At 43.8% G+C, this 20,201-nt stretch overlaps 1 protein-coding gene across 5 annotated transcripts in view; it reads right to left on the bottom strand.

The window, feature by feature from the left end:
- Positions 1–6,498: 6,498 nt before the first annotated feature.
- LOC135394383 (CCR4-NOT transcription complex subunit 7-like) overlaps positions 6,499–20,201 on the bottom strand; it is a 65,044-nt gene continuing 51,341 nt past the window's right edge. For 3 of the 5 annotated variants that reach the window (XM_064625108.1, XM_064625106.1, XM_064625107.1), the window contains exon 7: positions 12,389–14,220. In XM_064625108.1, the coding sequence (XP_064481178.1) occupies positions 14,074–14,220 (147 nt within the window). In that variant the 3' untranslated portion in view covers positions 12,389–14,073. The other 2 variants (XM_064625109.1, XM_064625110.1) reach the window with 2 other exon arrangements.

Genomic DNA, 20,201 nt, shown 5'->3' with positions numbered 1-20,201 from the left:
ATAATTCTTTAGCCACACTATGTAGTGGTAATTGTGCTCAGAAGAAAACAAAGATGGGATTAATCATAAAAGATACTAGATATAGGCAACTGATCACAATGGAAAGAAATCAGAAACAGAATCATAAACACTCAAGAGTCAGGCCGCCTATATTGAAGTCACTGGATATGGCTTATGATGCATATGAGTTGTTGTTATAAGTGAGGGTGTTGGCAGAGGGCTCACGTTTGATGTTACAAAGCACAGGTTGTGTCTGTGTGGTGGGATGATACACCGTGAACTGGCCTGCTTTGTCTGTGACTTGGGATGTCTTCTAAACTACATTGTCATCATGATACCAAAAAGAAGAGTGAATTTTTTTAGTTATGCTTCGACTATCAAATGCCATAACTGCATTCGTTATTAGGGTTAGTACCCATATTGGCTGGTCAGGTTCGTGTCTCAGAATCTCATACTGATGCTGCAAAATTAAGAGGTGCTTGTTAAAGGGACGGTCTTGTACCCCCGGCCCCTCTGATATTACCATTCGATTGCCCGTTGTTGAAAATGGAATACCGCGAACTTACCCGACAAAACACGTCACAGTTATTAAATAACCGAATTAAACTGATAAAGATTGCAGAGCATCACGCAATCTGTGTTGGCAACAATAAGGACGGCCACGTCGCACTGCGGGAAAGCCTGTGATAGGATACAGAAATCGTCTGCTTTTGCGCGCGCTAGTGCATCTGCGTAAGCAGACTACTTTCAGAAGTTACTGGGGACCGCCGCAACTCTCGTACGATTTCTTTCAGTTCTTAGGTGAAAAACGCACATTCTAAGAAGTGGCAAACACGGTGGTTTAGAACGACTATGCTAAACCTCAGAGACAAGTTAAAAATCGCAGGACAACCCCACCCACAATCACAAACCTGAAGCCGTCGGCCATCGGCGCGTGCTCTCGCATTACAGCTCCAACCAAAAATATATTACGAGCGCTTCAATTACACTCCCCCTTGCACACTGATCATGTTTCGAAATGAAGTGTCGCTGACGACGTACATGGAGAAGGAGTGCACGTTTATTTAAAAACCTCATTAAATACTCGTGGAAAGAAAACACGTGACTTAGCTTCCACGTATCTGATTATGCGCCACATTATCGGAGACCCCACAGTCAATGCTCGGACTACGAGGGGTGTTCAAGTCAAACCGGAACTTTTCATTGTTTGCAAAAGTAAAATGAACTTACAGGCGAGCAGTTAGTTTTATTTTTCAACATAATCTCCATCTGCACTAATGCACTTGTCCCAGCGTTTCACGAGCACTTGGATGCCAGCAGCGTAGAAATCCTTACCGGCGCGTAGCAGCCATGATCGGACCGCATTCTTGACCTCTTCGTCGCAGCTGAAGTGGCAGCCCCCAAGGAATGCCTTCAGTGGCCCAAAGAGATGGAAATCACTGGGGGCGAGATCTGGAATGTAAGGGGGATATGGCAGCAACTCCCAGCCAAGTTCCTGTAAGGTGCGTGTCGTGAGGTGCGCGGTATGCGGACGTGCATTGTCCTATAGGAGGAGGACTCCTTTGGTGATGAGACCCGGCCACTTTTGCTTCAGCGCCTTATGCACATCCCTAAGAACCTGGCAGTAATATGCACTATTGATGGCGGTACCACTGGGCAGAAAATCAACATGAACAACGCCAGCCTTGTCCCAGAAAACCGTAGCCATGACCTTACCCGCAGACGGGGTGCTTCGGAACTTCTTGAGAGCTGGCGAGCCCGGATGCTTCCACTGTTTTGATGCGCGTTTAGACTCAGGAGTGAAATGGTGCACCCACGTTTCATCGCACGTGATGATCCGATCAAGGAACGGCTGTCCTTCAGTGTCGAAACGGTACCTTAGCTCTTGGGAGATTTCCAGTCTTCTCTGCTGGTCATACACGGAGAGCTGCCTCGGGACCCAATGGGCACTAACTTTCTGAAACTGGAGCTGTTAATGAATGATAGTGTTCAACGTTCCCACAGAAAGGTCCGTCTTTCAAGCCAGTTCGAGACATGTCATCCGTCGGTCCTTGAGGATCAGGCGCTCCACAAGTTGGATGTTCTCAGGAACTCTGACACTGGGCTCTGAGCCGCCCCGGCCGTGATCGTCCTGCACCGATGTACGGCCGTCTCGGGTCCACTTGCACTACTCAAACGCTTTGCTACGGCTAAGTGTATCGTGGCCATACTGAGCCTGAAGTCTTGTGTGAATTTCAGATGACTTTACGCCTTCATTCACGAGAAACTTGATGGCAATTCGCTGTTCGATGTGGGCGCTCACCTCGTTGTCAGCCATCTTGTCCAGCACGTGTCTTCTGTTTTGCACAAACTTTGGACCACCACATGGTGAATGCGGAGGCCTGTCGCGTGTGAAAATGTCGAAAATGAAGTAGCGCGGGCCATTTGTACACTCAAAAGACAGAGAGTCCCCGTTTGACTTGAACACCCCTCGTACATTGTCCGCTCGCTGAGATATATGCCTGAGTGTCCCCATTTCGAGAGCAAAGTGGATGACTCAACCCAAGGTGCTTCTCCAAGTTACAATTACCATGACAACGACGACGTATCCGCAGGCCGACGTCATGCGTGACGTATGCATGAGAGAAGCGCAGGTTTCGTCATCTGCTATTACGACACGTTTCGACAAATTCCTCGAAGACGACTTGGTTATTCCGAATGAAACTTTGACGCTTGTATGTCTAGAGTACTCGTGAAGGTAGTTTTGGCTAAGTTTCAGAATCGCCCCAGCTGTACGAGATGGTCCCTTTAAGGGCCTTGTGTTTTCTAGTTTTATGATTTCTAAAAATCAGGTTTTATTTCAGGAGTCATAAAACAGTAAAATCGGGTGACATCGGGTGGAAAAGCAGATTTTTGATTGGAAAATTAAAAAAAGGTCGCTTCTCACATTTTAGATGAACACTAAATGTTGAACAGTTGGTGTGCCCATATCAGTGGCTGAATTGGTACTTTGCCAAGCTAGTTTTAGGGGTTTTTTTTGTTTTACCCTAAATGACGAAGATGCAAATCGGGGGACGTAAAAACGTGTTTTACTCTAAAACACAAGGCCCAATGCTTGTTTGAGTGCTTACAAACTGAGCGCGTTGATGGCACGTCTCTGTATGAGCATGCTATCGTAGTGACTGTAGCACCACAGTCTTTCTTCTGCTGGCTATGGTTTATAACATTCCCAGTGCCCTAGGTGGGCTGCAGAGATGTTTGCTAAACACTGGTTTTGAACGGGTGCATACCCTTTTATTTTTACCGGAAATGAATGGAACTCTGTTACTGCCTGAATGGATGAAGCCACCAAGAAATTGACATACAAATATGGGGGCAGGGTTGACCAGCATTTCCGGATCATTTGGCATGGAACAACCCATGTTCCTATATGAATAGCTTGATTATGTGCGCCCTTTGCTGCTATAGTCCTTGGTATCAGCAACAGTGACTCTCCCACCCTGCATGTCACGTATGGCGAAACAAGAAAGCATCCAAAGTTGATGTAGTATAGTTTCCAGTAAAGTAGTTCCTATCTCATTGTGCATACAATCTGCATGATCGCGGCAAATGTGCGAATAGGTTGTTTTGAGAAAAAACAGTATGGTTTGCTTTGTGGCAGGTTCAGCGTGAAAGGAGTTTTGAGAAAGGGTAGAATGGCAACGGGTATAAACGGGAATGGGTAGTTACATTATACAGCCCTTGCAACATTTGGCATGACATATTTTCTGTTCAACGTACGATCCACAGGGTGCAAGTGACTGGAGCTGGCAGAAAAGTACTTGCGATTAGTATTTCGAATGGTATGCGTGGAAGCGAAATACAGACATATTATGTTACAGAGTTCTCCCGTTTCAGGAAACTATATACAGTCAACCCAAGATTTGTGAACCCTTGATTTCCGAACAGTAAACAGATTTTGTGGGTACGAATTGGAAAACTTAAAGCTTTCTGACCTCGATTTATGAACTGATTATGGCTGGTCACGAGAAGGTCAGAAAAAGATGGAATTTGGAGCACAACATATCTGAGGTAAGACGTAGCTGTTTTGAAAGTTGATACCACATGGGGATACTGTGTGAGGAAACGTGACTCATCCTTGGTGTCACGGATTGGCATACTTCCAAGACAGCTGCCATTTGGTGTTCGGATTCCGAAATGAAGGAGCGAGATGGACGCACTCAGGTCTTACCACCGGGGTGAAAAAGACAATGATAGTGAGCAAAGTAAGTGTAAAATTGGTTCTGTGACAAGTAGATCCGCTCGAGATCACATTGAAGCTGCTATAATATATTTCGAAGAGGAGAACGACTAGCGAAATGTGCGGCAGTTGAAATCCCTTCCCAGCAAAGTAGATACAAATTAAGGTAATGTGCACTATAACCTAGTATATCTGAAAATGAACGTCTCTAGAAAGTTTTGTCGTTTATAGCGCTCCTGAGTTCTGTCCACACCTCGATTTATGAACCCCTCGATATATGTATGAACATTTTCCATGGGGACAGTTGTTGTTCATAAATCGAGGGTTGACTCTGTATCTATATTTTTTTCAACTGCCATCATGGTTTCTATTACTGGGCAACTTCCATACGGATGTCAGCAGTTAATATTCACGGGGTCATGCAGGGCTTTAATATACAGGCATGTTCACGCAAAGCAGTCACGTTAATTGAATATTGCTCCTGTGGCATTTATTAAAAATTTCCGTCGTTCGCATCGCGAAAACCACTGTCGTCCAAACAAAGCCACCTCATGCTCAGTCTGTGCAATGCATGAGCAGACAACAGGAAGTGGCGTTATCGAGAGAGCTGTGCAATTCCCCAAAGCTCTTTTTTGCTGTTAAGTGGCTGCTCCATGTGTCTCATACTCCCTGTTTACGTGCGCCAAAGGAGGAGCACCTATTCAACACACCCATTGTCATATTGAGGGTGCACGCCTTCAAGTGCTTCACGCATACACAGTGAATCTCTGCTATAATGAACTCGACCGTATCATGCAATGAGTTTTTCATATCTGAAGTTCGTTATATGTGGCGATGGCAGAAAATTGTAGTTACGTCAAAACTGTGAACATGCGTCAAGCTTATGTGAAAGTTTTTACTGAAAATATCTTATGCCGGTTTGTATGTGGACGGTGCAGGCCGCCTTGAAGCGCCTATGTGTGCGCGAAATCACAAAGCAAATGAACATAGCGCAGTGCTTCCATCATTATGAAACTGGGTGAAGGCGATGGCAGTGTCTTGTGGTTTTCCGAAAGTTCGTTGACTTTACGGGCCGTACATCGTCAACAGCGGCTTCGTCGCTTAAACGTGCTATCAGTTGCACATCACCTCTCGCAAAAAGATTTGCAATTCTGTAAGCTTCGCAGCAGCAGCTTTTCTCCTAGAGACGTTTGTCATAGTTGCACCCGCTATAGTTTCCTTCTCTGTCATAGCTGGCCTCACGAGCTGTGATGGTCAGGGGCGGTTGAATAAATCAAGCCCTTTGAAGACACTTTCCAAAGCTTTGCGCTTGATTTCCATCCACTGCAGTTTTATCGTCTGCACAGCCATTGATAAGGGCAATTTAATGCCTACCTTTAGAGAGCTCATGAGTTATGGCCACTTTCATATACACTTTCACCTTCTCGTGGATGTGCCGCGAGCGAGGACTACCTTTCACGATGTCGAGAGAAAGACTGGGCGTCGCACATGTGAAAAGTGGGGAGGGTGCTTCTACGTGATTGGTCACCCCCCCCCCCCCCCCCAAAAAAAAAGAATCGCTCATCCGTCACATGACATCTTGCGAGTGCACGCACTTCAGGTGTCGTCCGTTTTCTGCTACCCTAGAGGAGAAATGCAGTGACGAACTACAGGGTTAACAGTATTTGCATTTGTAGTGACCAATTTGTTCATGTTGAGTCATATCGTTGTATCCGTTGGAGGTTTCCATAGGGCTAATGCAAACTTTGACGGTCGTTCCTAACTTGTTCGTTTTAAGTAGGGCCATTATATCTTTTTCAGATCTAGAGTAGTGTTGCAAATCTGTGGTAACGTAACGTAACGTAACGTAACGTATGTGTGTGACGATTGTCTTCCGTGTTCTAAATGGGAATCCTACTTGCATGAATGGCTATTTCACGGAGCTTGCTTCGGCTGGTGTGGTATGCGATAGCACTGGAACATAGTTAAAGCGTGAGCTGATGGAGCTCTAGTCCATGTCGATTTCTGCTCATGGATCCCCACGATATTCCTGTGAGAGCATTTAATTTGTCTCAAAATAACAACATACTGAAGTGATTCACCCCCATTTCGTCTCATACAAAAAGCGTTATTGAATTGGCTTGAAACATCAGACATTCCATGTGAACCGTTTCATAAACCGGTAACCACCCGAGATTTATTACGGCTGAGTTCCATTTCAGCTACATTTGTGCAAGCAAGGGTCAAAGGACCCCTCTTCCAGAGCTACACGGTGTGAAATAAAGAAACTGGCCAGCATCTGGATGTGTGCCCTTTTATTTACAACATGGAATCACTGCCATTGGGAAAACGTCACACAGCATGATGAAGACAGATAGGCCTCCTCTTTATTGTTACAAGCCGCACCCAAAACCATTGAGAAAAGACATGCAGAAGTTGATATTTCTGTGTTGTCGTGTGAAGAATTATTGCCACACCAAAACAACTGTAGTTAGAATGTAAGAGTTGATGCCCGTTGTAACCCAATACCGTGGAGCTCTGCTGCATTTACAGAATGCATGCTAAGGTTTGCAGCACATCATCATGATTGGGCCATGCACCAGGACAGCACCTGGAGACTTTGCACACGTACGATTCATAGCACTGGCATCACAAACTGCCGGTGCCAATCTGTCACTTAGCAGTGCCTGGTCTGCACTCACATGTGTAGCAATGTCCCCAATGTGTCGCTCTTTTGCTTCCAGGAGGAGGGTTGCTATTGTGTTTCCGATACTGGTCCTACCTTGCAGTACTTTCCACATTGGTGCTAATACTCTACTCTAGATAATCATTAATTGGAGTGCATGCTTTGGTATATCAGTGTTGATAGCCAAATGCATAGCTTATATATTCCTCCAGAATGGTAAGTTCCATGATCCCACCAGACAGGGTTTTTATTTGTTTCGTTTTGTTTTATTTTTGCATTTTTGTAAAGCAATTTGACATAGTATTGAGAATATGTTGCCTGCACTCATGCAGATCCAATTAGGTTCTGCTTGATCCAAAGAAGCTGTCTTCGAAATGTGCACAGCCTGTAGGAGACAAATTTCCTGTATGCATCGTGTGCATTTAAAGAGCTTTTATACAGGCTGACCTCCCAATCGAACCATGATTCATTACACAAGCTGCAGGCTTCACAACCTTTCATGGTCAAGACCATAGCATCTGAAACTAAAGCATATAAAAGCAACATGGGATATAGCATTCAAGCAGAGTTGTGCACAAACAAAAAAAGTGCATTGTCTCATGAATGGGTCATGATAGACAGACACACACATTACACAACTTGATGTTTGGAATGAAAGTGTCAGCATAGTGTCAGTGTTCCATGACTGAAGTCAAATTTTGATGCTTTTCATTCATGAAATAAAAATGCGCTGAAATGGAGCACGAGCTCAATCTCAATAGAAAAGTAGTGTACAAAGATCTACCAATCCCACACAACAGCAGGCCTTTGTAAAGGAAGTACATACAGTAGCAACAGCCGTAAAAAATGTCGCAATTGTGGGCATCGCTTTACTAACATAAAATAGCTGAAACGCTGGCTCAAACTTTTGACCCCAAACACCTATACCTTCAATCATTTTCCTTCTGTTCAAAACATTTCTGAAACCATCCCTGCATCTGATGGCTGGAAATTTTTATCCTTTTGATCTTACTAAATAGGCATGATCACTTGAGGTCAATACTTACATTTTTCAAAACTACTCTCAGTATGGCAGGTTGGTAAAGTGAACAGGAGAGCTAGAGAATTAGAATTATACTGAGCAAAAAGAACGTGTTGCAGGTCTGCTAACATGGTTCTGTAGAAAACAGCAAGTTTTATTGTTTGTCATACAGAGTAACTACTATGATCAAACTATATGCTGTGGATAAAACTTATACCGCATGCTACTACTACTACCAGATGTGCTTGCCTGTTAAAAATGGTAAAAGGTGAACCTGAGCAAAGTCGGTGGCAATTATAAGCTCATACGTGCAAACTTAACACCTCTTTTAACCCTCATAATCAATCCTAACATATGTCTTAAAAGTTATTAGTTAAGAAAATGCAAAGCAAGTTAAAAGAAGAGCATGTTGATTGGACATGGCACATTTGAGAACCTCTTGCAACTAAAACGTTCGTTAAAAGAGGGGTTTCTCTTCAACGTTATCAACCCATTCCACAGTGCGAGATTTTGTAATATGTGATAGCTTTCAATGCCAAGAGAAGCACATACTGCCATAACCTACACCTGATTACACCACATGGTCAGATAGAAACTGACAAAGCTAACGTCTCTCAAGTCTCATTCCAACACAAGCATGATTCAAAGACAGGGAGAGGAGAAAGTTCACAAAAGCAGCCAACGTTTTGTGCTTTCTACTTGTTTTTTTTCCTTCTTTCTTTCTTTCATTCTCTTTTCTGTTACCTTTCAATATCATGTGTGCCCAAAACATAACGCACAAAAATACCTACGTATATACAGATACGTATATACATACAGTTGCAGTTCTGAGGTTCAGGGTTACTAAAAAAAGGGCTGCAAAGAGCAGCAAAGTCGCCCAGGAAAAAAATTTTCGCGGAGTGGCGGTCGCATTTAGGAGGTTTTGGGTGGTGAGGAGACCACTCCTGTCTACAGTCTGCTGTTTGTCTTTTGGTGACGACGGAGGGGCGCAGGACGGCTGGTGTCAGGAAGCAGCGGACATGCTGGACGCTGTGGGGGGTGCCGCCTCTTCGTGGTACGCGGTGTTGCCGTTCATGACGTACGACGTTCCCAGGCCGTACAAGTGGCCGCAGTACTTGGCATCGTCTATGTTATCTTCGAAGAACATCTGAAAATGGGAACAATGGACTATGTACAAGATAGCATAAGATATTTCTTACACAGTGAAACAAGCTTCCAGTTATACAATCTAAAATGAGCTGATAATCTTATATTCACGAGCCAAAATGGTTGCAGCAACCATTCCTCTGTGCTGAGGTTGAGTCTATGGATCCATGACAAATTATTTTTCAACATAAACCTTTTATATAATCCTTTTATATATGTGCATTAAACTCAGGTGCGACAGTGACATTTGTGGTGTTTCGTATGTTTAGAACAGGTATCACACATGCATCTACCGTTAAATCTGGAGCCTCCATGGTGCATGGAATATTATTATGGAGAATAGGGCAAAAGGTAGGGTTAAATTAAAGGTATTAAAAATTGGAGTCAGGGTTTTGTGTGTGTGTGTCATCTTTTACATCACTGTCGACCCATGGTTTCTAGGATTTTGATATTCAGCATGTGTGCCACTGAAACGACGCAAGTAAACACTGGGCACTTCATTCAGCAAATTCACATTTCTTACAGCAGTTTAGGGCTTCAAGGTTTACCCCATATCTGGAATAACAGTAAGAACTCGCAAAAAAAAAAACTTTCTATCGTCTTATATATGCTTGTAACATTAGTGTCAGTCAAGGACGGTGTAAGAACTAAAAACAGGGACTTGTATTCCAGCAGTGTTACGCTAAATGCGTTAAAGCATACGTTATGGAGGTCGAAGGGGGTTTGGTTTTGAAGCAACAATAATGACAACACATCACCTATAGCAAGTTTGGTTATTGCAATAACGAGGCTTATTTATAATTAAGAATAAAACTGTTTGAAATTATTTGCGGACAGCTGTCGTAGTGTGATTACACCTCAGTTACGATCACAGCATTTTCCAGTTTTATTAAAACACTCAACATTTACAATACCCACTGCCAATTACATTTAGGGTGACACTGAGTCATTGCTCTATTGTGTAGCAAATAAATAGCAGTGATTAGATTGGATGCTTGATCTTTTTTATGATGTGGTGTGATGTCCCTTGGTTACTGCTTTCAGTGCAAATATTGCTGATACATGGCACCCTTTAACCTAATACCACCATAACAAGGTAAAGATCACTGCGACTATTCAATGTGCTAATCCACGGTGAGGGCAGAGCTTCTGCCAAACTTCTGTTTTGAGCATTCTTTTGTACACACCGCTTCCACCTAACCTATACTACTCAATTACAAAAGTATCCGTTTCCAACCGAAAATTTGATTATCTGGGTTATCGAATTGCAGTCAGTATCTGAATACCAAAGAGAGGTAGCAACACTGACAATGCCACACCATTCTAATCCACTTATTCTGTAAAGGAGGATCTGGGCTCTGATCTCTAGCTTTGTGATACTGTTTCACATGATAAATGTATTATTTCACCATTTGGTCATGAGTTCCCACGTGAAGGCCAATCGCAGCATTTATTTACAATTCCAGCCCATCAAGATGATGTGCGTATACTACCGTCGCACAGTCTTTGGGGTGTGCCAACATTATGCCATAGTTCAAAATTGGAGTCTGGTTCCTGTTCTTGGCAGTTGCTGCTGCACACCTTGCCCCAGAGGATAGTCATCTTTCAATTCCCCTTTTGCCTCCTGTTTACATCGAGATGCTGAGACATGGCTTGACCCCTGCTCCATGAATGCATTCAGTTACTGCTCTATGACGAGCATCAAGATGCTGTCACTGGTCAGCGGGACAGACTTGCAGATGTCCAAGGAATGTTAGATCGAAGGCACCAGACTAACATTTTGAGAATCGCTGACATTAAGAACAACTTCTGTCCCAAATCTGTGAGCTCCTACACTTGACGGAGCAGGAATCTGAACCTGCTGATAGTAACGTCAAGAAAGAGTAACCACTGTTAGTAACATTCAACTACATATAGACGAGCCCGTTTATTACGACCTTCGATATAACGATAACGCCGATATTGCTGGTTCCCGTCAGCTCACCCATTGAGTCTTATGTTAGTGTTATCGATGTTAGCGTATCGGTGTATCGGTGTTTGCTAGCGTATAACGATCAGAATTCTCCCGGCGGCCGGTAAAACGCGTAAAAATCGAAAAGCAAGATTGCACCTTTTCACTGAAAACAAATTATTGTGGCATTTTCAAGAGCCTTAGGCTCCGTGCTCAGCCTATTTATCTGCGCATGACTGCCGGGGATTTCGAAAGGGCAGAAGGAGATCGCGAGAAGTGGAGGAGGTTCCCTCTCCACATTGTTCTTTCGCCTTCAAGTCTTCTCTTTTTTTTTTCTGGTTTGCTGCATGCTACGATGGCGTCTGCGACTCCGAGACGCGTTTTGACGAGGGAAGACTCGTGGCTCGATCCAAAGTTCCACGTGCTCGACGGATTTTGTACTGGTGCAAAACCTTGCTAAGTACTGTGGCTCCCAAAACGTGTGTTGGCAGACAGCTGTGTGTCGCCACCCAAACACGCATCGACGAATGACCCGTGGGGGAGGCGCGTTCTGATGGACAATGAAATTCCAACAGTGCGAATGACGAGGACTACGGCACTGGATGATAAGCAATGGACGAAGTCGGCGATCTTAGAAGGTGCAGAGCCTCACGTGGTCTCGGCGGTTATGTTGTCCTTGGAAAACCTTTCGACACAAAGCTGTCAATTTAGAGCTAGATAAAATGCTTTTGCGCTTGCAACAAACGCACGTGTTCAGCGTCGTTCTACTTGTGCAGACCTACTTCGTTGACGCGATCCCGTTTCGCTCAAATGTCGCTAAAGCTTGTTTTTAACGATACTCTGATATAACGATCGGATTTCGAGTACCCGTCAATATCGTTATAAACGGGCTCGACTGTATATGAAACTATGTACTTCTCCGCACTTGATTCGCATTTGAGAATATGCTATGCGGATCAAAGGTGGGAACTAATGTGTTTGAAAGGCTATTGTAATTCTGTCTCTTGGCATCTAATTAGATCAAAAGAATGTCCTTCCTGTCTTCGATTGCAAGGTAATGAGACTCGTCACAGGAACAGTTTTACGAGCATGTTTATTGGATCCCCAATGTATCATTTGTTACAGTACGCTTTGCAGGTAGCTCTACAACAAGTTGCTTCTTGCATAACAAAGAAACTGAATTTCATTACAGTACCTGTAATAGGCAGCGGCAATTCTGCACAGAAAGTTTATTTGTGCTCACATTCAATGTAGCAGGTTCACGAAAACTGTCCACTACCCTAACAGCAATGTTCGAGTCATGTTGTATAAAACTTTGACACTGTCTCCCAGGGCAACAACACATTGGTCTCACTAAGCAGAAGAGGAGTGAATTTCTGCAAGAGAATGGAGTGAGCACAAGCAACAGATGAGGTGTGCAGTTAATTCACTTGCAGTGCATGAGCAAAGTGGAGATAGACACAAAAGCATTGCATCAAAAAGTGTGAAATACTTGCATTAAAGGCTAGCATTGAGGTAGTAACTTCTTCATGCGATTAAGGTGCATGCTCAACTTTCAATACATGGCTACTACAACTACTGCTATAACAGAAGACTCTAGAGGGTCTTTTTCCTGTATGGAAACCGTACATGCTACCAGTGGCATAGCCACAGGGGGGCTCGAGCCCCTCCTACCTGCCACGGACCGACCTACGCAAATCGTGCAAATCCAAGGAGAAAATAACATATATGGGGGACAAGTGTGACGATCGCGAAAGTTCTTGCAGTTCATGGCGTCTATCTAAGCAGCACTCTTGAATGGTTTTCAAAGTATGAGCTTTTCACAATACGTACTTCAAATCGCGTGACACCGCCTCATTGGTCATGACAGCCTACATGTAATCGTATTGTGAACGCCCAAATCATTTTTTTTTTCATCCGCATTTTGCGGTGTGCACAAGTATGTGTGTGTTGTCGCGCCCAGGATCAGCGGGGGGGAGTTTTCGTATCGAGCCCCCCACCTTGGAGGTCTGGCTATGCCACTGCGTGCTACACATGCTAATACAAATTTTCTAAGCAGCAGAAGCAGTCTCATGGTCATTGATTACATATTATGGTGCATAACAATGAAAGTAGCATTATCTCAAATGTTAGTACCCTCAAATGAGAAAAAGATCCCGGTCAATATAAATGCTAGACAGATTTACCTCCACAATAACAACACTAGGACCTGTATATTCAATCATTTTCTTGTTTTAAATAAAATGGTGAATAACGCTCTAGTGGTATGTCAAGCACTTAGGTTTCAAAGTTTGAATCATAATATGTATCATACTATGAATGTTTTTGAACCCCCCAAAAAATTTCTAAGTTATGAAAAATGCATTGCAGTTATGCAATCCTTCATTAGTTCTTGTGGTAAAGCACAGCTCATGTGCGTATATTTTATGTGCAAATACTTCTGGGTCATGTGCTTTCCAGGAAAGGTCATGAACATACCTGTCAGAATAGTTCTGCTTGCCTAACAGTGCAAACACAGACTTCATATCATAGAAGTGCGGAAACATTTCCTCCATTTATTTCATAGTGTGCACCATGCCTGCTCAGTTTCATGTGGGACCTTGTTGTTCCAGCTACGCTGCACTTCATTAGCAATTTCACCAAGTGAAGTTATGTAGTCTTAACCATGGGGTCACATGCATTTCACATGACTTTTTACTGTGGCAAACAGTTGATATGGTTCTTTGTCACAATGGCTGATACACACACAGTCAGTAATTCCTCTATGGACAGTATTTTGAAAGGCTTGTTCTCATGAGAGAAACCAGGCTTCAATAAAGAAAGAGTTACTGATATTTGTCCCTCATGGCACATTTGTGCACCAACTGCCGTTAGTGGGACGAACATAAATCATGCACTTTCAATCAGTACAGGAGCACAGGTGCTGGAAAATTGTTACTGTTCCTTCATATCAATAACAAACCTCCACCTGGAGTCCAACACATTAAAGAAGCACCGAAAGCGCTCCAGCCACTACCCTTTTTTATACCAAGCCGTTAACCCAACTACTAAAATACACTATGCAAAGGGATTCATTCAACAGACATCAAGCTTGCAGAATTCCATTCTAAAAATCTCGACCATGCGCAACGGTCGCAATGCTCGCAACCAGCCGCCCAAGCTGCTTTGAAGTCGCCCGCTACCAGATTTGGAGAACGTCGTCTGCTACACTGCGAGAACTGAAAAAAAAAATAAAAATGTGCAAAGCGCCTGCCCCGATAGACTGTATGCGAAACCTAGCTCCATCTTGTAGCACTCCCGGGAAGCTATCGTCATTCTGCCATGTCTGAGGCGTCCTACCCGGCCCGAGCAATGCAAACGACTGTCATACAACAGTTCTCTCGCATGGCATGCTTCTCACATATGCTGTTTCACTATCTTATTTGTGTGATGAGACGTGGGTTTCAAAGGGGAATGTGAACTAGGTAACAGAGCCTCAAATGTCTGTATTCCTTAATGCATCGAAAGCATTGAGCGCGGTGACATAGGTTGGGCAAGGAAATTACGTTAACCTAGTGTAACAATGCTTTGTTATCCCATCCCAGGAGAAATTTATACAGTTCAGTACAGCTCATTTGAGAATTCGTTAGTGCACTTTATACAGCAGAAACATTTGGTACAAAATAAAAGCTTAGTACGATTGCAGTTGCTGCTATGAAACCCACTGTGATACTCACTGTTACGGACTGGTATAAAATGTGATCTTTCTAAGCTCGGTGAGTCTGGGTTTCCAATATTTGAGCATCTACCACATAACTGTCACGTTTGGTTGCACCGCATTTCATGTGACTGTTTACCAGACGGATAGGTCCTCCTCAGATGTGCCCCTGAGACGGTGCACTCTGACTGTTTCAATCGTTTAGTGTCAGGTCACTTCATGCTCACCTTACAGTCTTCTCTCCAACAGAAATGACTGCTAGCCATCATGAGAAAAGATAAGTTGAAAGCTGACAGAGCAAAGGTGTGTTCACGACACTTCAAAGAGTCTGATTTTGCCCCAACATGCCAAATGGAAGACAGGGCCTCTATGAATTTGCTGTGCCATCAGTCTTCACATTCAAGAAGAAGCCAGAGAGAAAACTACCATGGGAACTCGTAGTGATGAAGTAGTGATGCAAAACTATCAATAAGTCATTGATAGTGTCCAGAAACATAGATAGTTTTAGGTTAATTGACCACCGATACTTGCCGCAATCGTATCAAGCTTTTATACCAAATGTTTATGCTGTCTACAGTGCACTAAACAGTGCTTATATGAACTGTACAGAAGTGTCTTAATATGTCATAGGGCAAAGAGCAGCCCCCCCCCTATGCACTAGGTTAACGTAATTCTCTCTCCCAAAATCGAAATGACAGCGCTCCAATGCAACAAGGAATCCAGAAGCACTCTTACCAGCATGCCCAGAAGGATAGGGCGTACAGAAGCATGCCCTTTTGAACCCCTCATCTCACCATGTGAATAACATAGTGAAACGGCACATGTGTGAGGCAAGACACGTGATAGAATAGCTGGACGTGAGTCGTGCGTATGACTCTGGTCTGGGAGGGAGCCTCAGACATGGCGGAATTCCGGAGGTTTCCGTGCGTGCTACAAGACGACGCTGGGTTTTGCATATCGTCTATTGGAGCATGGTCTTTCTTGTAATCGTAATGACATCACCGGTGATGTTTTGCTTCCTCCTCCTCCTCCTCATTTCGCCCTGCATAGCAAGTTGAGCAGGAACGTGCATGTTGGAATTCAGGGGAGTTTCTTTCCAGGAAAATGTGTGTGAAAAATTTTTTTGTGTTGGTTGCCAAGTCAAGTCATATCCTTTCATAATGCGTCGGAAACAAAATCTTTTGGATGGCTTTCTGGGCTCCTTTAATTCATGCTCATCAACGAAATGTCCTGAGTTTTTCCCTCTGCGTAGACCTTGTCTCATAGCATACAGCACCACTTTTCAGAGTATTGACACAAGGAAATGGCTATTAGGACCGCTCGAAACCCTAAGCAGTCTGTCATGCAGAATTATTGCTGAACAGTATCCTAGCACTGTGGTGCACTGTATTTGAACAGTATCTTAGTAGTGTGCAGTTCAATATAAAAACATGCCCTTGCCCCTTCCTGCTTCTGTGATGTCAAGACAGTAGGAGCCCTCATTTGCCATTGTAAATTTTTCCACTAGAAAGAGTGCATGCTGAAACGACCGAATATGCTCCAGGCCACATAACTGCCTCCTGTCTCGCCAAACTGATGCCAACCTCGCTTGGTTTCGCGTTGTAGAAGGTATGCAAGGGATTCTAGAGCATGTGATGATCAGGCACGTCCGGCAGGCCAGCTACACTCATTGTTCCCATGTAAGCATTTGTGATGCTGTAAAACCCTTTTATTTTGCAAGCCCTTTATTTTTGCGAGTTGTTGCGAATCAAGAAAATTCGCCAACTTTAAGGGCACATGAAAATTTCAAAACAGAGAAGGATGAGATAGAGGAGTTCGGGGAGCTCGCAAAATTTAGCGCTTGCCAATATGTCCCTGTTACTCGATTCACGAAAATTTAGGCCCGCAAAATTTATAGAGTATCTGTTGTACGATCAGCAACAACCGAAAATAGGATAGTTATGGTAGGAGCAGGCACTGCCTCTTACAAGACTTGTTGCAAGCAGCAACAAGCAATCGTGAACTACTTTAGAAAATAGACACAAACTTGAGTAGAACAGTTTTACTGTCAACCTAAGTTCAACCTAATTTCATAGTCATACTACAAAGGAGTCACCTCCTTTGTAGTACATTTATTTGTATTCTTCTCAACCCTCGCCCTCTACTCTTTTGTGACTGGGATTTGATATATTCTTGACTATTTGTAGCAGGTCCTCAAACCTAAAGAAGTGCAGCCTACTGCACGAAAGTCTCGTTTTTCGCAAATTAAACTGTTTAACGCTCTCAACCGTTTTCTCTTTACTTATGAATCTAACCTTCGAATAAGAATTCAGGCTGCTAGATAATCACATTGATTTTATGGCTCAAAGGCAGCCAAAAAATTAGCTGCTGACAGTACCACCAGTGTCTCAATTATAAGTAGAGTGATGTTTTATTTGTTTATGAGTTATAAGTAGAGTGATGTAGTATAAGTAGAGTGATGTTTTAGGGTTTAACCTGATTCTTCCCTGAATTTGCACCTTGAATTGACGGTTGCCTCTTTAGGGTGAAACCAGACTTTTACCCGCCAAATTGCCCTCACTGAGACGTCTGTGGGAATCCACACTAACTTGTTTGGCAGAAAATACAGTTCCATCACCCTTTCTATCAAACCAGTATGTTTAGTTTGAGTAGCTGAGCCCGATTTCTCCCCGAATATACCATACTGGAAGTTTTTCCACCCGAATTTGCATGAATTTAGAGTACATGTACATGTTTATTTACCCGATTTTTGCCCCCCCAATTTAGAAAAAAAATATTTCCCAAAAACTTCAGGCTCTAATTATAAGTGTCCCTCAAATTCCCAACATGGTGTAACCACATGCAAGGAAGCTGTTTTGCACCATAGTGCGGGAAAATATCGAATGTCGTCATAGGAAGTTTTAGGGATAATGGTTATTCCCCAGAGAATTGCTACCACTCCCAGAAACTCCACCTGGCTTGAGGTACGCACACAGATCGCCATCAAAAAGAGTTTTGAAGCTGGAATGAAGTTTTGTTATTGAGTGAGGAAGTGTATTGTGTACAGGTTTTGTGAGCGCACTGTTAACACGAGCAGGATGTGAAGCACTGGACACAGAAGTGGGTTAACGGCTGTATCACTTGTGTGTAGCAGTGGGATTGAGGCTGAAATGAAGCTCAGTGCAATGTGCTACTACAATGCGCTGCCTAACTTACTTTGTGGTGGCCATCATCGGTGGCCACCACAAAGTGAGTTAGGCAGCGCATTGTAGTGGCAAATTGCACTATCCTCTCGTGGAATACTGGAAATGAAATGCTGTTCGCTCCACAGACCTAATTCTTCCACACTATTTAAGCTAATTTGTGCTAGGACAGTGCACAGCTGTTCTTAATTTCTCATTCTGACGCCTTGCTCTAGAGAATTTTTTTTCCACATAATGGTGTATCCACAAGGTCACTTCCTGGCAACTTTCTTTGCCAGATCCTGAGCAGGGGCCCGATGCTGAGCTCAACATACCTTTCGTTATTGTTATTATTTGAAGTTGGCACACTCCAAACGTGACATGAAAACCCGTTTCCGTAGGCTAAGATTTCGAAGAAACAAAACGACTGGTCATCGCACGGGACAAATCATAGCGAAGCTGTGCATTTATCACATGGTACGGAATAACGAAAAGTTGAGGATCGAGTCCCAGTTGTGTTCTCTTTTTTTCTTAAAGGAGCACTGAGGTGACACCCAAGTTTTTCTGTTTATTGGTGCAGAGTGTTCAACAAATAAAGTGGATTCCTGCGAAAGAACGATGAGCGTAGGTGACCTACAGAGTGAGGGCTCTGTTCCGCTCACCTTTGAAAAATCCTTTTCCTCGTGAAACGACCACATCACAGAACAAGAGGACTGCGTGACGTACGCTACTCCCCTCACGTAACCAGTGATGTACAGCGGCACAGCTCAAACATATGTAAGCGGCACATGAGCTGCCAAGAAAAAACAAAGAAACAAGGCACGGAGCTTTCACCACGTCACGAGAGCATTGTGTCGGCCGCTTGCGGCTGCTTTCTCAGGCTGTTTTTTGTAAATTCGATTGTATAGCTAGAACGCACTGCAGAGCAAAAATATTTTGCATGGTAACTCCTGGTGGACCACTTGATGAACGAGGCCACCTCATTGCTCCTTTAAACCAGATGGGCCAGCTTCGGTTGTAGATCTCCCTGACCTAGACGTGATAATCCCCTCTTTTGTAAGATTTGATAGGTACACCAATGGCAACAGCTGCGCATAATTTTATGCCAAGATAACTGATGATGAAATCGTGACTTCTGAACTTGCCAGCATAAGGCTCAGGCTTGCAACAACTGCTGCGATTCCTGCAGCAGTTAACACGATCATGAGTATACAGTCAGAGTGCTACACTGGTAGAATTTCACCGCAATGTGCTGTCCTATGTCTGTACAGTGAAGCAATATGCATAGACAGCTTATTCAAGCCACCTTCAGAAACTGAACAGAGACTTTAGAAATAAAGCGTTATTGTGCCACTGACTAAAAAATCTGGCAAGTGTATGCGATCCCTTGGCACTTTCTGAGCACTAGCAATTTTCTAGCACTCTTCTCTCCCGGTCTCAAACCAGTCAGACATTCGGTTGCTCAGTAATATCTGGAAATGGGGAAGTGCACGTGAGAGAGAAGCCGCCCAGCTCGTTTAGGGGCCGTGGACATGGTGTCTCTGTCCTCCAGTCCAGGGGTTCTCAAACTTTGCAGGCAAAGGAAACCCCTGCACATTTGCGGGCACACTGGAAGAACCCCCCCCAGCTAACCAGATCTACTCTTGAAAGAACACAAGTGGGATCACACAAAACTAATCAGAGAGAGCACATTTATTTTTATTGCACTGAAGGACACTCCCAGTGGGGATTTAGCTGCGACTGTAACGAGCTAGAGTTCCTTATGCCACATTTATCCGCATATAAGACGCACATTTTTTTCCCAGAAACATCGCTGCCATTGAAAGGGTGGGTCCAATACACGGGGGGAAATTGGAACTCAACACTTAAGGCACACTTAATTTCCGTTTCATTCTGAGATCCGCGGTCATCTCCCAGAAATCCAACGTCACAATTCTGAATCATCATCACGATTTATTCTGAGATATCTGCGGCGGTCTCCCGGGAATCGAACGTCGCGATTCTCCCAAATCAAATGGTCTTTCGTTCTATCTCATGTCCAGCGCATTAGTTGTTAATCAGTCACTCTGACACCAGGCACTCCATCTCATTGATTGTGCGATCCGAGCGGCCGCGCGAGTGCGATACGCTGGCTGGTGCTGCTAGAGATGATTTTTGCGTTTAATGATGCGATTTGCACAAGATGGGTGCTTTTAATGTGCAGGGAACAAAAAAGTAACAGCATTTCGCCGCTCAAGTTGGTGTGCGTTCAATATGCGAGTAAATATGACAGCTCATGCTCGTGGCAACTGCCCACGGAACCCTTGGTGTGGCGTCGCAGAACCCAGTTTGAGAATCCCCG

The sequence above is a fragment of the Ornithodoros turicata genome, chromosome 5 (assembly GCF_037126465.1).
Source record: "Ornithodoros turicata isolate Travis chromosome 5, ASM3712646v1, whole genome shotgun sequence".
NCBI lineage: Eukaryota > Metazoa > Arthropoda > Arachnida > Ixodida > Argasidae > Ornithodoros > Ornithodoros turicata.
The sequence above is the reverse complement of the archived record's forward strand: the minus strand, read 5'-3'. Positions and strand labels throughout refer to the sequence as shown.